We start from the raw sequence: 24,188 nt of genomic DNA, 5'->3' as shown, positions 1-24,188 counted from the left end.
TAGCCTACACTGCTGAGAGTATAAACCTATTCATACCATTGTAGGATTTCAGAGCCCTTTGCATCACAAACACAATATACCGGATCAATAACGCATATGTATGTAAATCCCGAAATGGTACATAAAACAGTGAGGATTACAAGGTGAAGAAATCACAAGTCATCCTCACCTTTCTGCAACAACTCCGGACACTCCTTCCGCCAATGTCCCTCCTGCTTACAATACGCATATTGGTTAAGCACAAGGGGCGAACTCGAAGCACCACTCCTATTAGACCTGGGTAACCGCTGAGCCGAACCCGAACCTCTGCCTCTCCCCCTCGCAACCTGCTGCATCAACACCCTCGTCTTCAGTTCCTTTGACTTTTTCTCCACCTGCCCTTCGTCCTCATTCTCTCTATGCTCGTAGTACTGTGCCATGCTCAAAATCACTGATAGGGATGAGGTTGTCCAAGTACTTTCCAAAGCCTGTAACCTAGTTGCAATCTCGGGAAGCAAATTAGTGACAAATCTGTTAACAAACAAACGAACACCACCCTCCTGTGACAGGTCCTGACCACTAAAATCTAAAAACACCTCTTCAAATCTAATAGAAAACAGAAGAATCACCACAGCGGATCCACAAGAAAGCACCTCAAATTTCCAAAGTCCCATAAGATTATTCAAGTTTTTTTGTACTGTCCAACCTCCAAGACCTGCTGTGGTTCGGTCCCACTGGAATCCCAGATAGACAATTTGAAGAAAAAGTGGAGGCAGCACCAATCGCAAAGTAAATTGCAAGAAACCAGAATTTTGCAAAAATACATTTTTCTTTTATTTTCTTTTTTTCAAAGTGCACAGGACAGCCGACGCGTTTCGCTCCCTAACCATGGGAGCTTCGTCAGGGAAAAATTCAATAGATATTTGTCCACTATCAGTGTAGTATGGAGTATGAATGAAGACAACGAGATGCACCAATATGATGGTACAGGTACTAATCAGTGGTTCCGTAATGCAGCTACGTAGAGGGCCTTGAAGTATGTCGAATCGAATAGCATCAAATTGTAAAATTCTGGTTTCTTGCAATTTACTTTGCGATTGGTCAAACCTCTTCAAATCTAGTAAAGAAATCCCACGCACATACATCTTTCTTCTGACGACATTCAGTCAACTTATCCCAGTCCACTCTCCTTGGCGGGATAAGGGAGTGCATGTAAGTGATAATATGCCCCGGTAAAGCTAGGAACTCCGCTTTCAGCTTATCGCCGGGCTTAAGCTCCTTATCCCATGCCTTGATTTCATCCCATGTGCCACTCAACTCCAGAGCATGGTCCTGCGTATGTACCTGCCTCCATATATCTACTGGTACCAGTGAATATCAGCTAACGTCATCACTGTGGAGGAGTCCGCCTCCGTCAATCCCTATAATATGCAGTGAGGTTTTTCTGGGGGTCAGGCAGCTGGCTCTTTAGGGATAGGACCTCACTCCTCTTCCAAGGAGTATAGCTCCACTGTTCCTGGAACTGAGCATCAACCCGTGGCCTTATTTCAGTGTCTGTGGAGTCACACAGTTCTGGTATTTCAGGATGGTAAATGGGATGGACCTCCCTCATGGGGTGCTGTGTTCCCATCATCGGAACCTTTTGGAGCAGTGTGCCTCGGTAGTCCACCAGTGTCGTCACATTGCTAAAAAGCTCATTGGGAGCATATACCCTGTCTGGTATGTCATAGATGATCTGCTGTGCAACACCCTGAAAATACTGTTCCCACAGTCCTATTAGCATGGCCGAAATGTGCTTAAGAGCATGCTGCTGTATGAAGGACTCATAATCTTTCATCACACTCCACACATCCTCCACACTATAGATCGTATTCCGGGTCCACTTAGCTGTTTGATTTGCCAACAGCGGGGAATTAGCCGCGCGTGGGAGGGCCGCGGCAGTTATGACGAGCTCAGCTCGTCATGAGCACAGCTTCACTGTGCCTCATGACGAGATGAGCTTGTCATAAGCATGGAAGGAGTTAATATAAGACCCATACGCTGTCCCCAACGAACAAATACAACATCAACAAAAGTAATAGAAGGAAAATAAACAAGAGAACAATCATTCAAGAACCAAAACAAAACGATCCCCAAACCGCCCACTGCAGTCCGGAGACTGTACCAAGTTAAAAAAAACAGGCTCTAGCCCCAGATCTTTTGCGAAAAAAAAAAAAAAATTACCAGTTGGTCTGGCAGATTGTTCACAAACACTCTGTATATTTCAAAAGAGTCCGCAAACCCACCAAGTTCAAACCAAAACGGCCCAAAAGACCGTACCAAGACACAGCCAGTCGGCTTGTGCCATTCAAGCAAGGCAGTCTAGAAACTGCACCGAGGCAGTCAGGAGGCTGTATCAGGACACAGCCCACAGGCTCATGCCACTCAAGAATGGTGCCATTTTTCCGAGAATCAAATCACTCATGTGGTGCACTCAGGTCGAGTCAAAATATTCTCCACTGCTGACTCTTCGGACCAAACGGTCAACTCCAAGGTTTTGCCTTCTCAGGACCCCAGCCGGTTAATACTAGACGAGGAGTCGCCCAATCAGATGGGAGGAGCAGCTGCGAGAACCAAGCTCAATCGCGTGGGGTACCCTGATCCGCCCGACCAACCAGACGCACCCCCAACCCTGCAAATCACCTTGCGGGGTACCTGTTTGGGCACCTCCTGAAGGAAGTGGCACTTAGTGGCCACTTCCTTCAAGGTTACTCCCACCTACTTATGCCCCTGAACGGATATACCTGAAAGGTCCAAAGTCCCAGTCTTCGGCCCCTTGTGCCGCTCTCTCTAGTGTTTCTGTTTCCAGCACTACTTACTCAGCCCCGGCCCTGCTTGCTTCTACTCTGCCCGTGCCAGTCACAGGGGCGGGAGCCGTTAGCTCTCCTGTCCTGTCTATTAGTTCCATTTCGAATGCTACGCCCCCTTTCAGCCCTTCAACCCTGTATCCCTACATGATGGTACCTGTCTCTGCATACGCTCTTTCCCCCTTGGGTGTGACACCTCAAACAAAGACAATTGTTGAAACGCCTGTGCGTGGGATGCATGAAGCGAATTGGGCAGCAGCGGGTTACTTACAACCACCTGCTATGCCTTCCCAAGAATGAAGAGTCGGTCAGACAGTAGAGAATACAAGTATACATTTTATTAGCAATACTCTGCAATGGAGTCCGTCCTGACCTGCACCCTAAGATGTCAGCCGAGGGACTGGCCCCCCAACAGTCTACAGTGAGTAATCATTCCTCCTGGGAAGCCTCCAACCACGTCCACAATGGAAAACTACCGGCCTGGGCCTAACATGAACAAAGAGGCACAGTAGGATGAGCTAACACCTGCCAGATGATTGCATGTTATCAGGGATTCAAGGCTATGGTGCTGGGTCTCAGCATCTCCTAATGTGGGAGCAGAAACTACAGATACAGTACGGTATGCTAGGGCAGAATGGCCTATTCATTAATAAGTCGAGAAACAGCCTTGAATAGAAGAGAAAATATTAACGAAATACAGTGTTCTGCTGAGGCAAGCAATACGAGTAATGGGGCCTAGTTCAGGCACAGTCTAAGCAGCCTAGTAGGGATTACGAAATGCAAAATGGAGTCACACTGCTAACTGAAGCCTGCACATTATGGGGATAACTCAGTGGGTACCATAACGTGAATTCAAATGGCATCTAGTTAGCCACACACTGCTAACCTAATTTAGCATGAAACGAGTGTGTTGCAGGGATAGGAATTTCAAACCTAACAGCACCCCTCAACCCCGCCCCCTAACCTCGCCCTCAACCCTACCCAGAGTCAGTGCCAGGTATGGCTGGACTGGTCGCACTGCATTGAAGCTGGCACTGGTGATGATTGAGTTGGAACATAGAAAAGCGGGGGATTGGACAGGAAAAGAGGCAATGAGCTGCATAGGATGAGAGGGAAAGAATATGATTGGATAGCTAGAGATAGACAGGAGGTGATTTGATGGGAAAAGTCAGAGATGACAGGATTGGACAGGAAGAAAGGGAGAGAAGAAAGTTTGGACAATAAGAGAGGGAAAGGATGGCGGGGATAGGAAGAGAGGGATAATAAAGAATTGCACACGATAATGGAGATGAGGTGGGTGTTGAGAAGGCCAGGTATCAAAAGGCTTATTACGAGCAGTGTGCAGGGCAGCTTAGACACACACAATAGCTGGTATTGCTGAGTGGCCACAAGCAATCACCCAGTCTTTACTTATGTCCTCGGGCCGTGCCTGCAGTATTGGTCAGCATAGATCTGGGGTGAGGGGGTGGGTGGAAATAACTCCACTCTTCTCTCCCGCGCTCTCCCACGTCATCTCAGTCTCTCCAGGGCCATTACAGGAAGCAGCCAGTCTCCCTCCCGTAAGCCAATCACAACGCTGCAATGCAGTGTTGTGATTGGTCTGAGCGCCGTGGATCAGAGGTCAACCAGGAAATGGGGCACTGGCCATGTTCTCCATGCAGGCTGTAATGCCGCCTGCATGGAGAACATGCGAAGTACTCATGACAGTTTGGCCGGCCCAAGAGCGCCAGCCATAGTCATTGCTCACTTGGAGTGGACAAACCACTCCTCCCCTGTTCTGAGAGCAGAGCAGCCCCGCCCTCCCAGCAAAACTGTGCAGCAGGAACAAATACAATGATAATAATCTTGAGTTATTATAATTTTTATTTGTTCTCTCTCTCACTGCTTTGCAGCAGTGGGGTACGCTCCTGCGCCTTACTGGAGGAGCCGCCACTGCAGATCCAGCCTTCCAGCTGCATGCATGTCCATAGAGGCCGGTTTGCGCTCTACATTTGTAACAAATATTTTACTATAATGTGTTTCTGCTAGATACAGATCACAGCATAAATGTTCATTGCCAAATGTTGTTTTATACATTGAGAAGTTGTGCAGTTTAAGGGATTGGAAATATTACTCCTCATAGCGTGAAAAGTTACAGTGTAGTATTTTTTCAATCAGCCATAAGCCAAGTTACACAAATAGTGCAGTCGTTTTGCATGTTTTACCACTGTTAGATGTGCTATACTGGAGGCAACGCGCTAAAAGCCCTCCTTAACAGGTGTCTAGATTTGACCACAGTAAAAGCCTGTAGGACTCACCCGACGACTGTAGGAGCCACCTCTTTTCCATGAGTGGATATAAAAAAATACCTGAATCAATAAAGTGAAAATTATTTCAGTTATCACAAAAACAACATAAGTAAATCTGCACTCACTTAAATTGCTTTTATTTAAAATCATCTAACCAACCTGTAAGATGAAGACTGTCAACCAATGACCAACCTGTGTTGCTCTCAGCACCTGCTATCACCTATTCGTCCCTCTTGCTGTTGATGAACTATTTCACTGTCATCCATTCTCTCACTACATCCACCTCCCTCGACTCCTTATCCACTCATGCTCTTCCATACATTCCCTCAACCAATCCACACTCTCCAGCTCTAGGTACGCCCATGTACGAGCTGTTTGCACTATATCTACTCTTACCATCCATCATCTGTCCCCATTCATTCTCACACATTACATCCGTTCTCAACCAACACATCCAACGTCCTATCTCATATCCACCATTTTGCACCCAGTTGCATCTGCTTTCATGGCCCTCATATCCTTTCATGCGCCACTTCCACTCTTGCGTTCCATCCTCATGCACGCCACACATTCACTCTTTTACCCCACATCCCAATCACATTTGCATCCAGTGTTATGCCCCAATATCTAACCTCTCACTTTTGCAATTTTCCAAGGACATCCTCTCTCTGTTTTTAATAACTAAGGACAAAGCAGAAGTTGCCGTTTTTCCAGAAATTACACAAAAATATGAGGATTTGAATAGTATCTTTTTTAACTCAGGAACGTTGTTTACATTCTGTTGGTTTGTCTCCAAATATAAGTCCAAGTCCTCCAAAACCTACCACTTCTGTGATAAAAATGGTCTTTACTTTTTCCGAAAATGTAATTTTATTACGTTTATATACCGTTTGCACTGTCGAGTTAACTGCTTCATGGATCTATGAAAGGGTTGCATTAGCCACTTTCACATCCGAGCATGAAGATACAAGACCCAAACTAACAAAGAGATATTCTAGAACAGGCAGGTACCCATGATGTGGGTACGGTCAGTAACATGTCTTGTTCTGCCTAAAATGCTACTTCTTCTGGCTCTGTGTTACCCTCTATCTTCATTGCAATCTGATTCTGCAAAATGTATTTCTTTAACTTTGATGAAATGTTAGTTTTGGGAAAGAATCTCTAGATTGTGTTGTCCTCCTATTTCCCTTGCTTCAAGCATTAATTCATAAACAAATAATACAATGTGCGCTGATTTCACATAATTTGCGATAAACAGATATAAGAAAATAGTTCATGATGCATGACAGCTTCATACGGAATATTTAATACCTCCTTTCCCTTTTCTACTTACCCCAAAGTTTAAAAGAACACAAACAGCTTTCATTGTGTTAGAGGAGACTATATTTAAAAATATCTGTAGCGAGCCATGATTTAACCACATCATGCTGCTTTCTCTGGCAACCATCACAATAGTGCTTCTGAGAAAAGTTACATTGCCTTTCTAGATCTCTTAGCTGTTTGTTGGAAAGGAAGGTCTATTGGTGCCAATACATCACATATATTTAGCGTAGGCTTTGGGTCAGCGCCTTGCTCATGATTGCTTGGCTATGTTTCAGCCTGAATTCCCTGTTTCTGATTCAATGGCTTTCCTTCCTATTCCTGCGCTTGTCCTGCTCAGGAACATCTTGTCTCACAGTTCTCTGAATGAATGATTTCTTCTTCCACTGCTGACTCCAGATCTTCCTTTTCAGTTCGTTAGTGGGGATGTCTATTTTTCCTCCTGCACTCTCACTCCTTCCCATCGCACTCCCTTCCCCACTTCACCACCCAACCAGTGTCCTTTTGACCCAAGGTGCCTGGTTGTAGTTTTTTTTATATATATATATTTGTGTTTGTTTTGTATAACAGCAAATACAAGTGTAGTGCTCATAGACATTTCCACCTCTCGTTGACTACATTTAGTCCATCACATTACATTCCGGAAATATATCCTATTCCCCGCTCATGTGTCCAAATCCACCTCTTTATCTCCACCATCACAGATAGGTTGATCAGTTCCAGGGCACTCCATTCCCTGGGAGGTCTGTGCCTCCGAGGCGGAGTCTAGAACCAGAAGTGTGTCTGTCATCATCTGCTATGTTTTAATATCCCCTAAGGCCCTATCATCCATCTGGACCATTGCAAGACATATCTCCTCAGCTACCAACCATTTCCTAGCCTCCCTAAACAACAGGGTTGTAGGAGGGCCTCCTAGTTGTGTTAGGTGTATCATAATTATGTGCGTTGCTAAAAAGTATACCAGTGAAACAGTTTGGTACTGCTTTGTTTTTTAAAAATTATTTTTCGAGTTTTGCCACCCATTGCAGACAGCCATCCTAAAATGATTTTGCCTATTTCAAGATGGCCATCAATTCATTGCCACACATGCATTTCTGGTTCCTACAAATGGTTTTGCTTTATTTTTGCAAATCCCACTCAGAAATGGCTACCACACATGCATGATGGCCATCTTTGAACAGGATTTATTAAAATAAACGAAAATGCATTGAAAGGTAGTCACCATAGATGCATGCACATCCACGGCAGCCATCTTTGAAAAGCATTTGTTAAAGTATTAGAAATGCATTCAAAGTTGGCTGCCGTGAATTTGTATGCATCTGCACCAGTCATTTTTAAAGCATTTTGTGATGTTTTTCAATCCATTTTTAGTATTTCTGCTGCAGCTGAGTGCACATTTCCAGGGGCTAACTAAGCTTTTCTTTTTTTTTTTTAAACAATAAAAGCATTGGCAAAGCCAAGTATTTTCTCTACTGACGCCTATTGGTTTTGTCAATTTTTGTTTCACTTGTTCTTGAGCAGGTCAAATATTTGAAACCTATGCCTGCCAGCAATTGAGTAAGGAGTTTAGAGGGTATTCCGCGTTTGCTCCTGCACTAAAAAGCTTAAGAAACAAATAGTATTTGCAATACCTCTGGCTCCCAAAACAGTGGCCATCTGTGAAAACATGCATTTTAATTTGTATGACATTTTTGTAAATTTTCAGGGCATTTTTCTGATTTTTCAAAGTAGCAATTCAGAATTCCATAGGTGCATTTTCATCAGATACTCTAAGCACTGTATGATAATGCCTCTGAAGAACAAACAACATTAAAACATACACCATCGTTTTAGAATTTCGTAAAATATGAATATAAGATTTAAACAACAGAAACTGAGGCAATGGCTTGAAATTCTTGACTTAACATTGGTCATGTTATGCATTATTATACATTACCTATAGCAAGCTATTGTGATTATTCACGCATTGTTAAGCAGGATTTAATAACTTCTTCTCTGGAAAATAAGGGGACTCCCATTGACATCTGTTTCCTTTTAATTCCCGTAAAGAATAACTAGTCATACTTGTTTTGTAGCTATGTCGTGTATTAACATGGTATGCCAATAAAGTGCTATGCAATTTAGACTAATGTGGCCTGGTTTGGAACTGGAGATAGAGAGGGCCAGAGGACCCAACAAAATCAGGACTGTACATTCAGGAAGTATTTTAGGCTGGCTGTAAATAATAAGTCTCAATCATGATCTCATGTTCTCTTCTTCCCCCAGGTGGATTGTGGGAATTGTTCTTTGCAGTGTTGTGCTTCTGATCATCGTCTGTAACCTCGTGGGACTGTCATTGGGTTTGTGGGGGCTCTATCTGCGAGGGGATCCAACTGAAGAGACCTTTCAAGGGGAGACCGGCGCATCAGTACTAATATCGTAAGTTGTCCCAGGGTGCATCTACATTTACCAGTCTACAGAATAGATGAGCTGGCTACAGAGGATAGTGACCTCCCAGGTATCCTCTTGAGCAGTGGTTTCCAACCTTTTGGCTTCTGTGGAACGCACTTAATCATTACTGGAGTCTGGGGACCCCCACTGAATCATTATTGGAATACAGGGACCCTCCCTGAGGCACTATTGAAATCTGAGGACTACTGCCTAAGAAATATCTATGGTTCGAATAGCAAAACTATACTCAAGAACACAGAAACAAGCATTTATCAAATAAATACATTAATGATTAAACATTTTATTTCATTTCTGGGGCCTCGCATGAAAAAATTACACCTCGCAGTGATTAGCAGAATTTGGCCCGAACTCCGGTTTAGTCTTGTAACCAAATACTGCCAAAATCACAGGCAGAATTAAACATTCTGCCCAACCCTAGTGATTTTGTGATCTTTGGACTGGTTGAGCTACTCGCATCTGGTGTGATGGAACAAAAGTCCGCAATGTGTCTACCAAAATTTGAGTTCAAAAGAACAACGGAGGGTGTCCAGTTGTCAAGGTACACACTGCTCTTATTTATTTTATTTATAATTTTTTATATAGCATGGCTTCTACTCCTGGGCTGTCATTGGACTTTACAATGACATTCACTTGAGACCAAGGGCTTTCAATAAAATACAGCAGCGCAGTGAAACCAAACACGAGAACTCTGAACTTCAAACCATTCCACCAGGTAAGAAAGAAGAGCTTTAGGCAGACAATGAAGGAGTGTATGTAATATCGGAAAGGCCATTGAAGAAGATTCAAACTATGCAACACTGCAATAAATCAAGTGCAAACAAAGGAAAGAGTCGATTTAGAGGCTGAGATTGGAGCTGAATGGTGTAGTGTTTTTCTGACATGTCAGGATATAGGGAAGAGAGTTACACAAGGGCAGAGAAGCGACTGAAAATGGTTTATTGCAGCAGAATATGATTTGAAAATTCTGGATTCTAGCCAAGAAACTATTTCCTTCTGAGATTTTTGGTCTCACAAGAGATCTATGGAGATGAATGTAGAATAGTGTAGGCTGTGAAGGTGAGAAACATAACTTGTATCTGATTTTTTGTACTTAATGAAGTTCTGTCAGAATTAGATCTAGGTGATGATATTTTTTCGCGATGGAGCCAAGTTTAACCACTGTGTAGCACAGCTTTTATCGGCTTGAGGACGTTTTTGCCTAGATGTAGATGGTTTCAGTACTTTGTATTTTGGAAACAACAACGGTTTACGGTTTGAATTATTGTGGAGAAACCAATTTTATTTAATGAGAATAATGTTTCAACTCAAATGAACTTTATTTGGTTAATTTCTTTAATAAACCATAAAAGCACAACAGCTGAATGCATTCCATCAATATGCAAGTAATACAATATGATTAAAAAAACGAAGTCCCACTTTGGTATTTACTCCCCCAGTCTAAAAGGAGTAAAATATTTCTGAGTAAATTGCATATAACTGAATAAAAACGATCTCATGTCCCAAAATACCAAAATTAGTTTATAAAAGGTAAAAACAGCGAGATTATATATCTATTTTTGAATGAACTATGCTTAATCACTCAGAAAACAGAACAAAAGAACAAAAAGAACAACTATCTAAATAAAAATAAGTTTTTTGACATCTATGTTGTAATTACTGTCTTTTGTGTCTGGTCTTGGCTTCAGTGAGCTCATCTTTTGCTTCTCTCCAAACTATGGACTCTTTATGAGCCATCTTTGTATCATGAAGGGGCAGACAATTCTGTGATTTTGTACACATTTTGCTGGCGTTCTCTATTAATGAAAAGATTTTTAGGTTTTATTGCTGTTGGGTTTGAATGCATTTGAAAACGTCCATTTTTCATTGCTTCCTAAATATTGATTGAGAGTGTGATTGCTGGTGATAGTACATGAATGTGTAAGGGCATGGTTGTGCTCTCCTGTCCTAAGTGCCTGTCTGCGAGTATCTGTCATCCTGTTTTGTTTATCAAATAAGTATGTAGCACAGAGGCCTAAGACTGTCCTTTCACGTCAGTGAGGTCCAGGACCTGTCTTCTGATCTGTAGGGTCACACCAAGCATGCCCTCATTTTGCTGGCACTGCACTACTGTCACTGGTTTAGCACGTAGAACAGTGGTGGCAGTGTACTATGTTTTGTGAATTAATAGTTGTGACCAGGTCTTTATATCTGTTTCACTGAAGTAGAAGCCTACGGGCCCACTTGTGTGAAGTTCAATTTCTAAGTGCTAACCCAAATACTAGTGCTAGCATCCTATGATATGTTGTGAGTGTTTGTGTATGTGGCCTGTATGGTACATTCATTGTGTGTATTATTTGCCACAGTGATGGAACCAAGTTTTGGATACCCTGCCCTTTTACTATGTACAAAATAGAGGTGAGGTAGTTTTCTCAGACAGGGGACTTGTATTACTGACAGTCCTGAAGCTGGAAGGAGTAGACATAGATAGTGAAGTGGGGAGAAAGAAGCGAATGGTCCTTCGGAAATTTGATTATGTTTTTTGCTGAGAGGAGCTGCTAATTAGTCATCCTGTAGAGTTCCATTTGATAGTTGGTGGTGGTGTAATGTGGGACTGAAGACTCACTTGTTGAAGTTGAATGGAATGCCTTAAGTGAAGCCAGCCTGAGTGTGGTTTAGTGTTGCTGAATCTAGCCACGTTTCAGAAAGCTCACACCTCTTTGTGCCTCTGCTATGGGTGTCCCAAGCTGGATACTACCCCGGTGTGTGGAGCATCACCCTACACGAGATCTGTATCTAGAGAGCAGCCTGGAAATGATACTTGAACGAATAACTATCCCAAACTGGCTGAGAAGGTGCATACAGGAAATCCACATCCTATGTCTGCTTCAGCTGTATAATCGTGGGAGCCATTGACTCACTAGTTGTTCCAGTTCTAAAGACTTTTTGACCAATAAAGGAGAACTCTGCAAAGTACTCAGAGGACTACTGTGCATCCAGAGCTGGTGTCTGCCTGTCAGCTTCCCAGAGGTTAGATGACATCATAAATTTCTATCTTGCTGAAATAAGCTATTCATCTGGCGGGGACGCACCTGAATACTTTTCCTACGCCGTGAGAGGAACGGCTGTGTTACACCCTCTGCCCACTTTGACTCCTTTTCATGCTGTGAGGAGAACGGCAGGCATTTCATCATCCACGCCGCCGTGAGGGCAACGGCCAGGTGGAGACTACAGTTCCCATGAGGCTCTCTGCGGCGACAGCGGAGGGCGTCACTGCAGGGCGCCTGAGGCCCTCAAAGGCAGCACGGCACTCCAGCAGCGCTGGACGCGCCTGAATTCTTTTCCTACGCCGTGAGGAGAACGGCTTTGTTACATCCTCTGCCCACTTCACCTTACCTTGACTCCTTTTCGTGCCGTGAGGGGAATGGCAGGCATATCATCATCCACGCCGCCGTGAGGACAACGGGCAGGTGGAGACTACAGTTCCCAGGAGGCTCTCTGCGGCGACAGCGGAGGGCGTCACTGCAGGGCACCTGAGATCCTCAAAGGCAGCTCGGCACTCCCACAGCGCGGGACACATGCGGGCAGCACCCGGGCCAAGCCCGGGCCAAGGGCGGGCCCGTCTACGCCCGTCAGAGCCAGGAGGAGACAGGGCTGGGCCACCCCTCTTTCATCAGACTTCCCAGAAACCGGTCAGCATTTTCTGTTGTAAATACCTACTTGTAGTGTTTCAAGTGTCACCACCCAGTAAATATGAGTAAGGCTAAACGCAAGGGGGCTGGAGGGCCAGGGGTTGTAGGCACTTTGGATGCCTTTCTGACACGGGCTGAGTCAGTTTTAATTCATGAAATCGAGCTAACAGCAAGGAGACTTTCTCTAGATCCAAGTAGAGTCTCCACAGAAGCCTTTCCGCCTCCACCTTTGCTGATCCCAGAATTAGACCTAGCAATTGATTGCACGCCCCTAGTGAACTCTATCTCCCAAGAACCCCAACCAAACGAGTCGTCTGTGGCAGCTAGCATTCCATCTCCATCACCCACACCCCCAATAAAGATACTTACACGTCACCAAAGGGGTGTACAACTCACAGGTGGGGAAGGCACAAAAAAAAAGGAAGGCCCGTGACTTGCCTAAAACAACGCATCAGGCATGCAAAGTAGCAAAAACTAAAGTGACTATCCGGGGTAGCGAGGGTGGTTCCAACGTTGTTTCGGCCCTGGGCATCACAGGCTCTAGAGTTGCAAGAACTGTGGCCAATGATAGACAGGTGTCTAGTGATTTCGAGGATATCCTTGTAGCTAAATTTGAAGAGAAACTTGCGACTATGCTTGACCCGTTATTCGCAAAGCTGTCTGGTATAGACTCGAGATTAGCTAAAATAGAGCAACATCTTTTTTCCCCAACCCCCTTGGTGAGTGAGGGTGTGTCAGGTGGCTTGACTGAACCTAGATTGGCAAGTGCCTCTAAAACTAGAACACTCACTAATGTGGCAGGTTGCCGCACCCACGCTAAAGAGAAGCCTCCTATGGTAAATTCACAGAGTTTACACACTACGTCTGTTAATGCTACCCGTAGTAGGGAACAAGTAGAGTGCCAAGACCCAGGGGTGTCACAAGAAGGTACAGAGAGTACCAGTAAGTCTCTACACCTCCCAAATGAAGCCACACCATATACTATTATATTATCGAATGTGCCAGTACTTTCCTCAGGTAGTGACGAACACTGATCATCACTTAAGAATAAGGCTCTTCATTTGTTGAATTCCAGAACTGGGCTGGGTAACTCTCTATTTAGTGAATTCAAGATGATACGTAGAATTCCGTGAGTTGGGAAAACCCCGAAAGCCTCTAGAGGTGACTGTGTGGTGCTGAGCTTTGGGTCCCCGCGCCGATTCCAAACTATTTTAGACAGGGCTCGGTCCGTTCACCTAAGCAGGGACAATATTAATATTTTGCCATTAGGATTCTTCTATCGGAACATTTCACCTCACGTAAAAGGAAGGGTCGGCCCAAGGGATGCAGCCCTGTTCCAGGCCCCAATGATTATGCGGTTCAAACACATAATAGATTTGAGCTTTTTTCCAACCTGGAGGATATTGACTGACTAGATCTCTGCACTGATAATAATAAGACTTTGCCTCCAACGGTCGAGTTGTGTGAGGGTGGTTGGGTATTAGGGTCCACCAACCAAGGAGGTTTTTTACCACCTATACCGAACGGTCAAAACTATGTCAAGGCTTTGGGAGTAACCAGGGCGGGCAAGGTAGGGGAGTGTAGCTCACCACCTGTTGGTAATTATTCGAATGTAGGGGTAACCGCTCCCATGGAGGCAAGTAGCCCTTGCCATCCTCCAGGTTATAGCCACAAACCCAGTGCCGTTGTAGGACTTAAATTAGCTCATGGAACGTTGCTGGGCTTCTGCAAAAAACAGCTTCAGTAGATTGGTCAACTTTTATCGAGGGCCTAGATATACTGTTTTTCCAAGAGACCTGGGCTTTGGACCATGCATATCGCCAGGGCTATTAAAACTTTTCAAAGGTTGCAGAAGGTAGGCCTTGTGCTACACCAAGGGGGGCCTCACAACTTGGGTTAGACATTCCAATCATTACAAGGTGGAGGAGCTTTACATTAATTGCAGGGACATCCTTATAATTAGGATACAGCAGGTAAATGTACCAGTCCTGCTGCTTATTAATGTCTACTCAAGGGGTGTGCAAGGCAGGAAAGCATCTCCCACTGTTGATTTTTGAGACACTTTTTTAACAAAACATAGAGGTGATAATAATTTGATAATAGCTGGTGATTTTAACTATACGTTCAAACCCCTGGACCTTTATGATGTAAACCTTAGTGCCGAGGAGGATGCTCAGTGGTCCATTCCATCGTTGGATCTTCCCTCAATAAAAAAATGGACAAGTGCAGCCTTACAATTAAAAGTGTTCTGTTTGGAACAAGGAGTCAGGGCTGTAAATGGGAGATCCACTTCAGATAAGCAGGGTTCGCATACTTTTAGCACTGGGCTGCGCAGCCGTCATATTGATTTCTTCCTGTTTAATAAGGAATTTTAGTCCAACATAATAGATATGGTGGTTTGTGAACGCACTGAGAGTGACCATAACCCGCTAGTGCTCTCTCTACATCCCGCATGTACTCCTCGTGGTGTTGGTATGGGGCCACAAATAGATTATGTGGAGGCTCAATTGACAAATGACACCAGGCGAGTTAAATGGGTAAATGTGAGTAAAACAGATGAGCACATGAAGCAAATGAGTAGTTTGGTAGTTAATGCACTACGTACATTACAGGCATGTGCCACACAGGAAGAGCTTAACTCTATAGTCGTGCAGGTCCACAAGGAACTATTTAACCAGCTTAAAAGCTTTTTTATTTCCAAAAATAAAAACCTCTGATCCATCTGGGATTTAAGGCTGCCACCTGGTATGACACTTCGTGTCGCACTGCCTATAGAATCCTAGCTAGGGCAATTAGGTCAAAAACAGGGATGAAATAAGAAGAGCTAGGGCTGTATATAAGGCAGCCCAACACCAAGCTAAAAGAGACAGGGATGAACAACACTGGGCCGAACTGCTTAAGGCATGTTCGGGGAGAAACATGACTACCTTCAGGCACCTGGTGAAGTGGGGCAGATGGGCCCCTAGTAAGGTGCCTGTGAACCATGTAGATCCAGACCAGTGGGTATCACATTTTCAAAAGCCAAGTTTGCATATTCTGGGGAGGTGCAAGATTGTTTTGACATGCCACCTCCCATTTCCACTTTGTACTTTACCAAGAAAGAGGTGGAAAATGCTTTACTCTCAGTCCCAAGAGGCAGGGCGCAGGGGCCAGATTGTATCCCCGCTGATCTGTTCCTTTATAACATACCTAACTGAGCATCTTACATTCAGCTCCTTGTGAACGCTATTGCAAGTGGAGCAACTGTGCCCGGTACTTGGGCAGGAGCAGAAATACTCCCTATTTATAAGAAAGGGGACCACTCTCAACCAGGTAACTACAGGCCGATAAGCCTCATTGACATACAAAAAGTGTTTGCTAGGTTGGTACTGAGCAGAATCAAGGCCTGTTTTGAGGAATGCGACATTATGTCCCCCCTCCAGGCAGGTTTTCAGTCCTGTACTAGCACTATCGATTAGGTGTTCATGTTTATCTTGATATACTGGCGTACTGTAGTACTAGGGGGACATACAATTTATGCAGCTTTTGTCGACCTTAAGTCAGCTTTTGACCTTGTTCCCCGTACCAACATGTGGCGAATCTTTTTGACATTAGGTATGCCGTTAGATATCTTGGCATTTCTGCTCAAGCTGCATGCTGCGAACTACGTGTAGGTGAGATGGGATGCGCAGGGGAGCACCACTAAAACGTTTCCTGTAGAGAAAGTGTTAGACTGGGGTGCGTTCTAGCACCAACTCTCTATATCAACGGGGTAGTGCAGTATTTTCATAAGCCCTTTCCAGATTCGAGGAGTTTTGCCAGGACTGTGACCTCGTAGTTAACGTAGACAAAACAAAATATATGGTCCTACACAAACATAAGAACATTGGGGTTGAGTCAAAATGAAAGTACTCTGGAACAAACACAGACTTGTACTTATTTAGTGGTAACCATTGGCAATAAACTAAGCTGGAAGCCTCAAATAGATTTGCTTTCTGTCAAGCACGCCCAACTCTCAGGTGCCCTTTTGAAGGAGCAGCGATTATCATAACTAAACCAATTGCTACCGCACTACAAATTTATTCCACAAAAATTAGCGCCTCGATTTTGTATGGGGCGGAACTGTGGGGTTATGCCAACTTAGATCCATTAGTGACAGCTCAAAATAAATTTTTGAGGTCATTAATTGGCCTCCCACAGTCCACCCCGTTACTACCCTTATTCTTAGATCTGGGCTGCTACTCGATTGAGGATGTAGCACACTTTAGGCCAGTGGCATACTGGAGAAGGCTATGGGTTACCCCGGAGCTCTCACACTATGCCCAAGCTCTATTAGAAGTTAGGGAGGCTGACGGTATGAGCAAAATTCCAAGGCTAAGGTGAGTAAAAGTCACTCTCTGTGAGATGGGGATGAGCAGTTTATGGGCATCCCCTGCTGACAGTGTATTTCCAGCTAAAAATGAGTTTAAGGCAGCATACTGGAACTCGCTTGTTATGATGCGGTTAGCTGCTTTAACTGGCCCCTCATTAACCAGAGACTTGCTTGAGATCAAGCATGAAGTAAAATATGAAGGATACTGGGATCTAATTACTACCCCCAAAGACAGGAAACTGTACCATCAGTTTAGGGTGGGTTCGCTTCCTATTAATGTACTTACCAACAAATGGCGTAGCTCGAATAGTAGGAATTGTCCATTTTGTCCCAATTCTAACGTATCACTGGCACACATTCTGTTTGCTTGCCCAGCCTATAGTAACCCCAGGTCCAGATGGCTGAAAAGGCTATGTTTAAATCTGGGGACCAGGTCAAGTAGCGAGGCATTCAGAATTCTAAAAACATCCAAGAAAGAGTCCATTGTGATTGCTGTCGCCAAGTTCTTGGGCTGGATGTGGGTGATTCGTTGGAAAGAGAGGAGCCCTAGGAAAATGTTTTATGCTCCTTAGTTTTAGACGATTGTTCATGCACTGTGTACCTTACTGTATTGATACCGATCGAATCTAAAACTGATCTGTATGCCGAATCAATGAAAAACTGGCACCCCAGGCGGCAGTACTGCAGGGGTGAATGTTTAGCTGTTTTTAAGCTATTTATTGTATAACTAAGAATTTTAAAGGATGGTTGATTCAAATTTACACAATCCATTTTTATGTGTAATTTGGGTATATCTTATATATTCTCACCCCTATGTATTATGTACTAACTTTTGTGATTTTTTTAAAATTGAAATAACGTTTTTTGACTGACTGACTGACTAGCTATTCATCTGACCAGAAGCGCCTAGTACCAAGCCTGCCTGCTGAGAGAGGGAAGGAGCCTACCAACCTTGCAGGAGATATGATTGTCTAGGGCAGTGGTTCTTAACCTTTTGACTTCTGTGGACCACCACTTAATCATGATTGAAATCCGGGGACCCCACCACTCTGAATTACAATTGAAATCTGGGGACCCCCAATGAGTCATTACTGAAAGCTGTGCACCTCAGCTTAAGCAATTTCGATCATTTGAACCAAATAAAGTGCAGGAAAAATACAAAGGCAAGCATTAATCAAACAAATACACACATGGATTAAATATTTTATTTAGCACAAACAAATGTAAAAATAAAATTAAATTTTTATGGAAACGTTGAACCTTTTCTAAATTCAGCTGAGGCGCCCCATTGTCCATGCTATAATCTTTCTGGTGCATTTGCACTGCTCCCACCATTCAATCTATGGACACCAACTTAATTTTCAGCATCCAATTTCAAATTCCTTTATATTGGTGAATTTTTTAAAAGAAATTCAGTTTTACATTGTGTTTATTTACATATTCTTTTTTAATCTGTTAATTTTATTTAATTTTCGAAGCAGTCGCAGACCCCCAGGTGTCCTTGGACCACGGGTTAAGAACCACTGGTCTAGGGAAAGCCAGAAGCAATAAGACCCTGGTGGTCCTGGGGGTTTCCCAGGAAAAGGAAGATGGAGGAGGGCAATCTCTGAACCCCAGGGGTGAGTGGTATCAGTGTCTGGTATTGCAGTTCTGGGCTGGAGCTGTGGATATGCGGCTAACCTTCCCGACTATGACTGACCGTGACACTGTCCAAGAAATGCGACTGCAGCTGACCTTGCCACTAGACCAAGAAGTGTGACTGCAGCCAATTTAACCGCTGTCACCTAGAAGTGTGCTTGCAGCAGTCCTTGCCACCTTGATCAAGAAGTTTGCCTGTGCAAGTTTGCTAGACTTATACCACATGGTAACTGGATGGTACTTGTAGCCAAACTATATGCAAAGTCAGATGGCATGCCTCCCTGAAGCACCCCTCATGATCACAGAAATGCTGGAGAACTGGGTTTATAATTTGTCTTTATGACAGCAGTCTCTCCTACTGTTTTGTCATAGTAAGACCTGAATGATGGGCGTAACAGCTCTGTATACCCATGGCCCCACACCCACCAGTCCAGTTTTGTAAATTGTGTATGGTTCTATATTGAGAGGACTGATACCAAACAACCCCAGCACCAATGGCAAAGGCCCTGTAGCTCCTGTTTATCCCCATTGCCACCTGAACGGGGTCTGACAGTCAGAGAAGAAGGTGATTTACATAGAAATCGGGGTGTCATCTGGGTATTGCAGGATGGACAGAATCCTCCATCATGACACTCAGCATCTCTCTGTATATAGTGAACAGTGTGGGACCCCCTCAGGATACCAAGATGGGGTAAGAGCGGGTTATTCCTCAAGTCACAAATTTGCAGGCCCTCACCTGTATTCCAGAATTCCATTTACGAGTCCAATTGTTGCATTGAAGTGAACAAAGGCTGCAACTCTCAGAATGCATTTGTTTCTTAAATCAAAGTCCAAAACTGGAAACACACAATTATATTTATAGGTAGCCACGAGGTCACCTATTATATAGTAAGACTTGTCACAATACATAGCAGGTAAAATCGAAGCAAAGCAGCCACTCAATGTAAGGGGTTGATTCAGATGTCGTTCAGAAAGGTTCCGGGTGGAATTCGGTATTGTCGAATCCGATACAGAACCCTTGTTTCCCACCGAATCGTACAGTTTTTCCAGCGACCGATTATGATGCTCGGAAACTGTTATAGCAGAACGAATCACTTCCGAAAGGCATCTGGACAGCCTGAGTCTTTCATAGTCATAGGGTTTTTTTTAAGTACACACATCACCCAGAGGGGTCTCAAAGCGATGTAGCGAATGCTGGTGAAGGCGAGGATAGATGGCTGAATAGGAGGAAGGTGGGCAGTCAAAATAGCCAGGTTTTAAGTTTTTTCAGAACTATTTGTGAACTGAAATTGTGCAAAGCCGCAATGGGAGTTTGTCCAAAAGCGGGGGGCGAGATGGGAAAATGATCGGCCATCATACCTGGTGGTATGCACCCTGTGAGGAGTGAGAAGATGTTTAGTTCCAGACCTAAGATTCCTGTGAGGAAGATACCATTTTAGTTTCTTGGCTAGGTAACTCGGCCCATTTCCATGCAAGGTCTTGTGTACCAGACAACTGATCTTAAAACGGATCCATTTCCTAATTGGGAGGCAGTGGAGAGCTTTCAGACTGGGTGCCGATGAGGAACGAGGTGGAAGGTTTAATACCAGTCTGGCAGCTGTGATCTGCAGGACTTGGAGTCTGGTGACAAGATCTTCAGTAATTGAGGCCATCAGAGCATTTCCATAGTCAAGATGACTGATGATTAAGCCCTGGACAAGTGGTTAACTTGACTCTAATGGAATCCATTGGAAGATCTTACGTATTCTCCTCAATAAGCCATAACAGGTGCTCATTATTTGGTTTACATGATCTTTCATGGATAACTTGTCTTCGTTTTTTACTCCAAGGTTACATACCGTGGCTTTAGGAGATGGACAGGGGCTAAGACTTTGGGGCCACTAGTCGTTGGACCAGAGGTCATGAGCCTTTCCAAACAGGATGATCTCAGTCTAACTGGCATTAAGCTGAAGATGGTTAACTTGCTTCCAGAAGTTAATATGAGCCATACAGTTTTTGAATCAAATTCTGGTCTCAGTTGGATTGGGACCGAGAGTGATCAATAGCTGGGTATCGTGAGCATATGACAATGCGTCGAACCCATAGGATCTGATCATCATGGACAGAGCTGAATCGTACAGCTCTATGGCCTCGGTTTCCAAACGAGCGATTACGATGACCGATTCGGACAGCCATTACAATTCGGTTTCTACGGAACGAATCGGCTGCCAAAATCTGTCTTTGGGGGCCCATAGGGTGCCTGCCACAGGGTGCAAGGTTTTCCCCAGCCACCCCTTTCTTCAATGGGAGCCTGTGTTCTCGTTCGGAATACAGGCTCCCCTTGATGTCAATGGGAGTTCGACCGATTCGTATCTGGAAGCATTCAAATACATCCAAATCGCTCAGTCGGACTCACCCGATCTGAGTAGTCCTTAAAGCATTTCTGGACTGATTCAGTAGGAATGCTTCCAAACGACATCGGAATCGGCCCCTTAGTGTTATAACTTCAGGCTGTTAAAACAAAACACAATATGACAGCATGTGTTGGTCTTAGGGACTGAGTCTTTTCAAAAACATCTGTGTTATTTCCCTGGTGTACCTCAGACATACATTGTATGGATACTCTACATGCCTTGTCTTTGTGTTATGGGTAGTTAGGTCTATAAAGTATTAGAGTCTGCATATCTTAGGTATGTGTATTAATTCCTGTGATGTCAATGCAAAGAGTATATACCTGCGGCAAATGGGCTTTGCTATTTTTTGTTGTTTGTAGCTAATATTCCTGATCATATTATAAGCTGTACGTATTGTGTCTTAATTGTGCACAGCGTGACGGCCAAAACATTGCTAATATTAGGGTATCACTGTGTCTTTTGTAGCGTACTATAGTTCAATAATAAACACTTAGCCTCTTGCACATAGAGGCTCGCTTCAGTACATGTTTTGTGCCAGCTGTGACCACCATCTCTCTCCCTATGTGGCGCCATGGATGCTCAAAGTGTATTTTTGCAAAAGGGTTCAATGGGCTCACCGTCTGAATTTTAACGAGGCAGGAATCATATTGTGACCTCCTGTGAAAACTAGTGAACGGTGGGAAGGCCTGCATGGGTGCTGACCATCATCCCAGCATTCACATTTGTAATGTGCCTGCTTTGTGACCACGGACACATTTCCCCACACTCACATTTATGCCGTTCTCTTTCCAGGGGTACTGGACTCAGCTTCTTCTTCTCCTGGCTACTGATCCTGCTGGTCTTTGCCACATTCCTGGTTGGAGGGAATGTCCAAACGCTGGTCTGCAAGTCATGGTCCGATGGGACTATTTACAGAGTAAGTCTAACTTCCTGAACTGAGACAACAGAAATATGGTTAGTGGCAGTGCCAATGTCATACGTGGGGCAATGCAGAGTAAGTGTAACATTCCGGCAATGGAAACGTTTAGGGTAGCTTTAACTTTCAGACACAGGAAAATGGAAATGAACATAGGGTGCTTAACTTTACGACCTCGATCTATGGAAACTTGACGGAAATGTGCAAAGTAAGTGTACTTAAATACTTAGCACTATGGAAACGTGCAGAATGACTGCAAACCAACACAGGGATTGTAACTATCAGACAGGGGCAATGGAAAGGTGGAGAGGGCAATAGAAATGTACAAAGGGAGCGTAATGTTCAGACGTAGTGCAGTAGAAACTTGCAAAGGGAGTATAACATTCAGACCTGGGGCAATGGGATTGTCCCAGTGTAGTGCCACATTCAGGACTGGGACAATTAAAGATACCAGTGTAGCCACATTTATACCTGGCACAATTAAACATGCCTGAGTAGTGCCACATTCAGAACTGAGACAGTGAAACGTGCTGGTGTAGTGCCACTGTCAGACCTGGGACAATTAAATGTGCCAGTGTAGTGCCACATTCAGACCTAGGACAATTAAACGTGCCGGTGTAGTGCCAAATCCAGAACGGAGACAGTGAAATGTGCCAGTGTAGTGCTACATTCAGACCTGGCCCCTCAAAGGATTTGTTTAGACCAAATGATTTATGATTTAGAAACATTCAATACGTCAAATTATAACATCCATACATCACTTAAGTAGCGGCTGGTGGTGGGAGTGCTATAGGGCGGTGAGGGAATTTCATTGCGCTGCATTGCCAAATGCGATGCAGCGCGCGCAACGAAATTTGTTTTATTTATTTATTTGTTAACTTACCACCATTGGGCCGTATTCCATAGTTTACTACCCCCCCACCCTGCTCCACCCCCACCCCTCCACATCCCCCGTTGCACTCGCACCACCGGCCGCTACTGCATCACTTTAAAGTTAATTGAAACATTAGAATTTTTTTTATATACATTTCTTTATTAGTTTGTTTCTCCAACCTGCATATTACATTCATATACATATACAATTACATCATAGTTTCACCTCAGCCAAGGCAGTGGTACAGCCCAACAATGAACTCAGGAATTTTAGTCCTATATGCAGTCCCATCGAGGTTTTCCAAGCTGTCATGGTTACTTTGTGTTTTTTGTTTTGTGTCATATTAACTTAACTAGAACTAGAGCTACTCCTAACCCCCCAGATCCCTCCGCCCCCCCACCCCCCCCACGAGTCTGTCTAGGTAAATGTCCATGTGTCTCAATGCTCGTTTTGGGTCCCCACCGTTCTCCCCTCCTGGCTGGTGGCCTGATTCCCGCTGGAAATCGGCCCCCCTTGTGATGCCTGTGTGGATTGTGAGGCCTGCCCCAATATTTCCTGAACCATCACCCGCCACGCCAGCAATGCCGCAGGTGGTTTGTCATACCTTCTGGTGCTACGCATATGCCCCTCTTCGGCTAGAGCCCACTCCCTCAAGTCTGTTTTCAATTTCGTCACTAAGGGCCCTGCTGGGTGAACCAATGGATCGCTATGCGCCGTCTAGCTATAACAAGTCCCAGAACAAGAAATCGCCTACTAATCTTATGTTTAGGATCACGGGGTATCAAGCCCAGACAACAAGGGCGCGGATCCATGTCAATCTTCCACCCTGTAATTCTGGTCAAGTTCCCCAAGACCTCCATCCAGTACGTCTTGATTGTCGGACAGGTCCACACCATATGCGGGAAATCCGCCTGAGGTGGCGACATCTAGGGCACTGTGGATCTCTAGAACTATCAATGACATGAAGCTGCCTGGGTGAGAGATAGGTCATGTGTACTATGTTATACTGGATTTGTTTGAATCGATTGCAAACCGACACCTTCCACACAATTTCATGTATTTTTTCCCAGTCTCGTGGCGTGATATCCTGCGGACACACCCGCCGCCTTTTCTCCTCTATCTTTAGGGGCCCATTCTTTTTATCCTCCCTCAGCACCATATATAGGTGGGTAACAAACTTCCGCCCTCCTGCCATGGTGATCATGGTGATCAGAGTATGTGTGTGCCCCGGGGCCTCTGGGAACAAAGGCCATAATTGCCATGCGGTTGCCGCTATTTTCACATACTTGAGGAATTGCCCGGATCCCAGCTCAAAGGTAGCCACTGCCTCCTGATAGGAGATTAATTTATTGTCCGGATAGAGGTCCGACAACATAAGGCATCTCCCCTCTTTCCATTTATCTGTTGACATAATCCACTCAATTTGGGCGACGGCCGGCATAAGCCTGAAATCTGCCTCTGGGG

The 24,188-nt window shown here is 44.4% G+C and overlaps 1 protein-coding gene and 1 long non-coding RNA gene across 3 annotated transcripts in view; one reads left to right on the top strand and one right to left on the bottom strand.

Annotated features, from left to right (window-relative positions):
- PROM2 (prominin 2) overlaps positions 1-24,188 on the top strand; it is a 464,577-nt gene that overhangs the window by 330,775 nt on the left and 109,614 nt on the right. For both annotated transcript variants that reach the window (XM_078667029.1, XM_078667028.1), the window contains exons 11-12: positions 8,699-8,851; positions 21,727-21,850. In XM_078667029.1, coding sequence (XP_078523155.1) covers positions 8,699-8,851; positions 21,727-21,850 — 277 coding nt within the window. The remainder of the gene's footprint in view (positions 1-8,698; positions 8,852-21,726; positions 21,851-24,188) is intronic.
- LOC144792146 (uncharacterized) overlaps positions 1-24,188 on the bottom strand; it is a 98,674-nt gene that overhangs the window by 10,986 nt on the left and 63,500 nt on the right. Inside the window, exons 2-3 of the long non-coding RNA XR_013602513.1 lie at positions 21,705-21,869; positions 5,123-5,173 (exon numbers count right to left, since the gene is read on the bottom strand). This is a non-coding gene — a long non-coding RNA (uncharacterized LOC144792146). The remainder of the gene's footprint in view (positions 1-5,122; positions 5,174-21,704; positions 21,870-24,188) is intronic.

Source organism: Lissotriton helveticus, chromosome 11 (assembly GCF_964261635.1).
Source record: "Lissotriton helveticus chromosome 11, aLisHel1.1, whole genome shotgun sequence".
Classification (NCBI taxonomy): Eukaryota; Metazoa; Chordata; class Amphibia; order Caudata; family Salamandridae; genus Lissotriton; species Lissotriton helveticus.
This window is presented reverse-complemented; position numbering and strand designations above follow the sequence as displayed.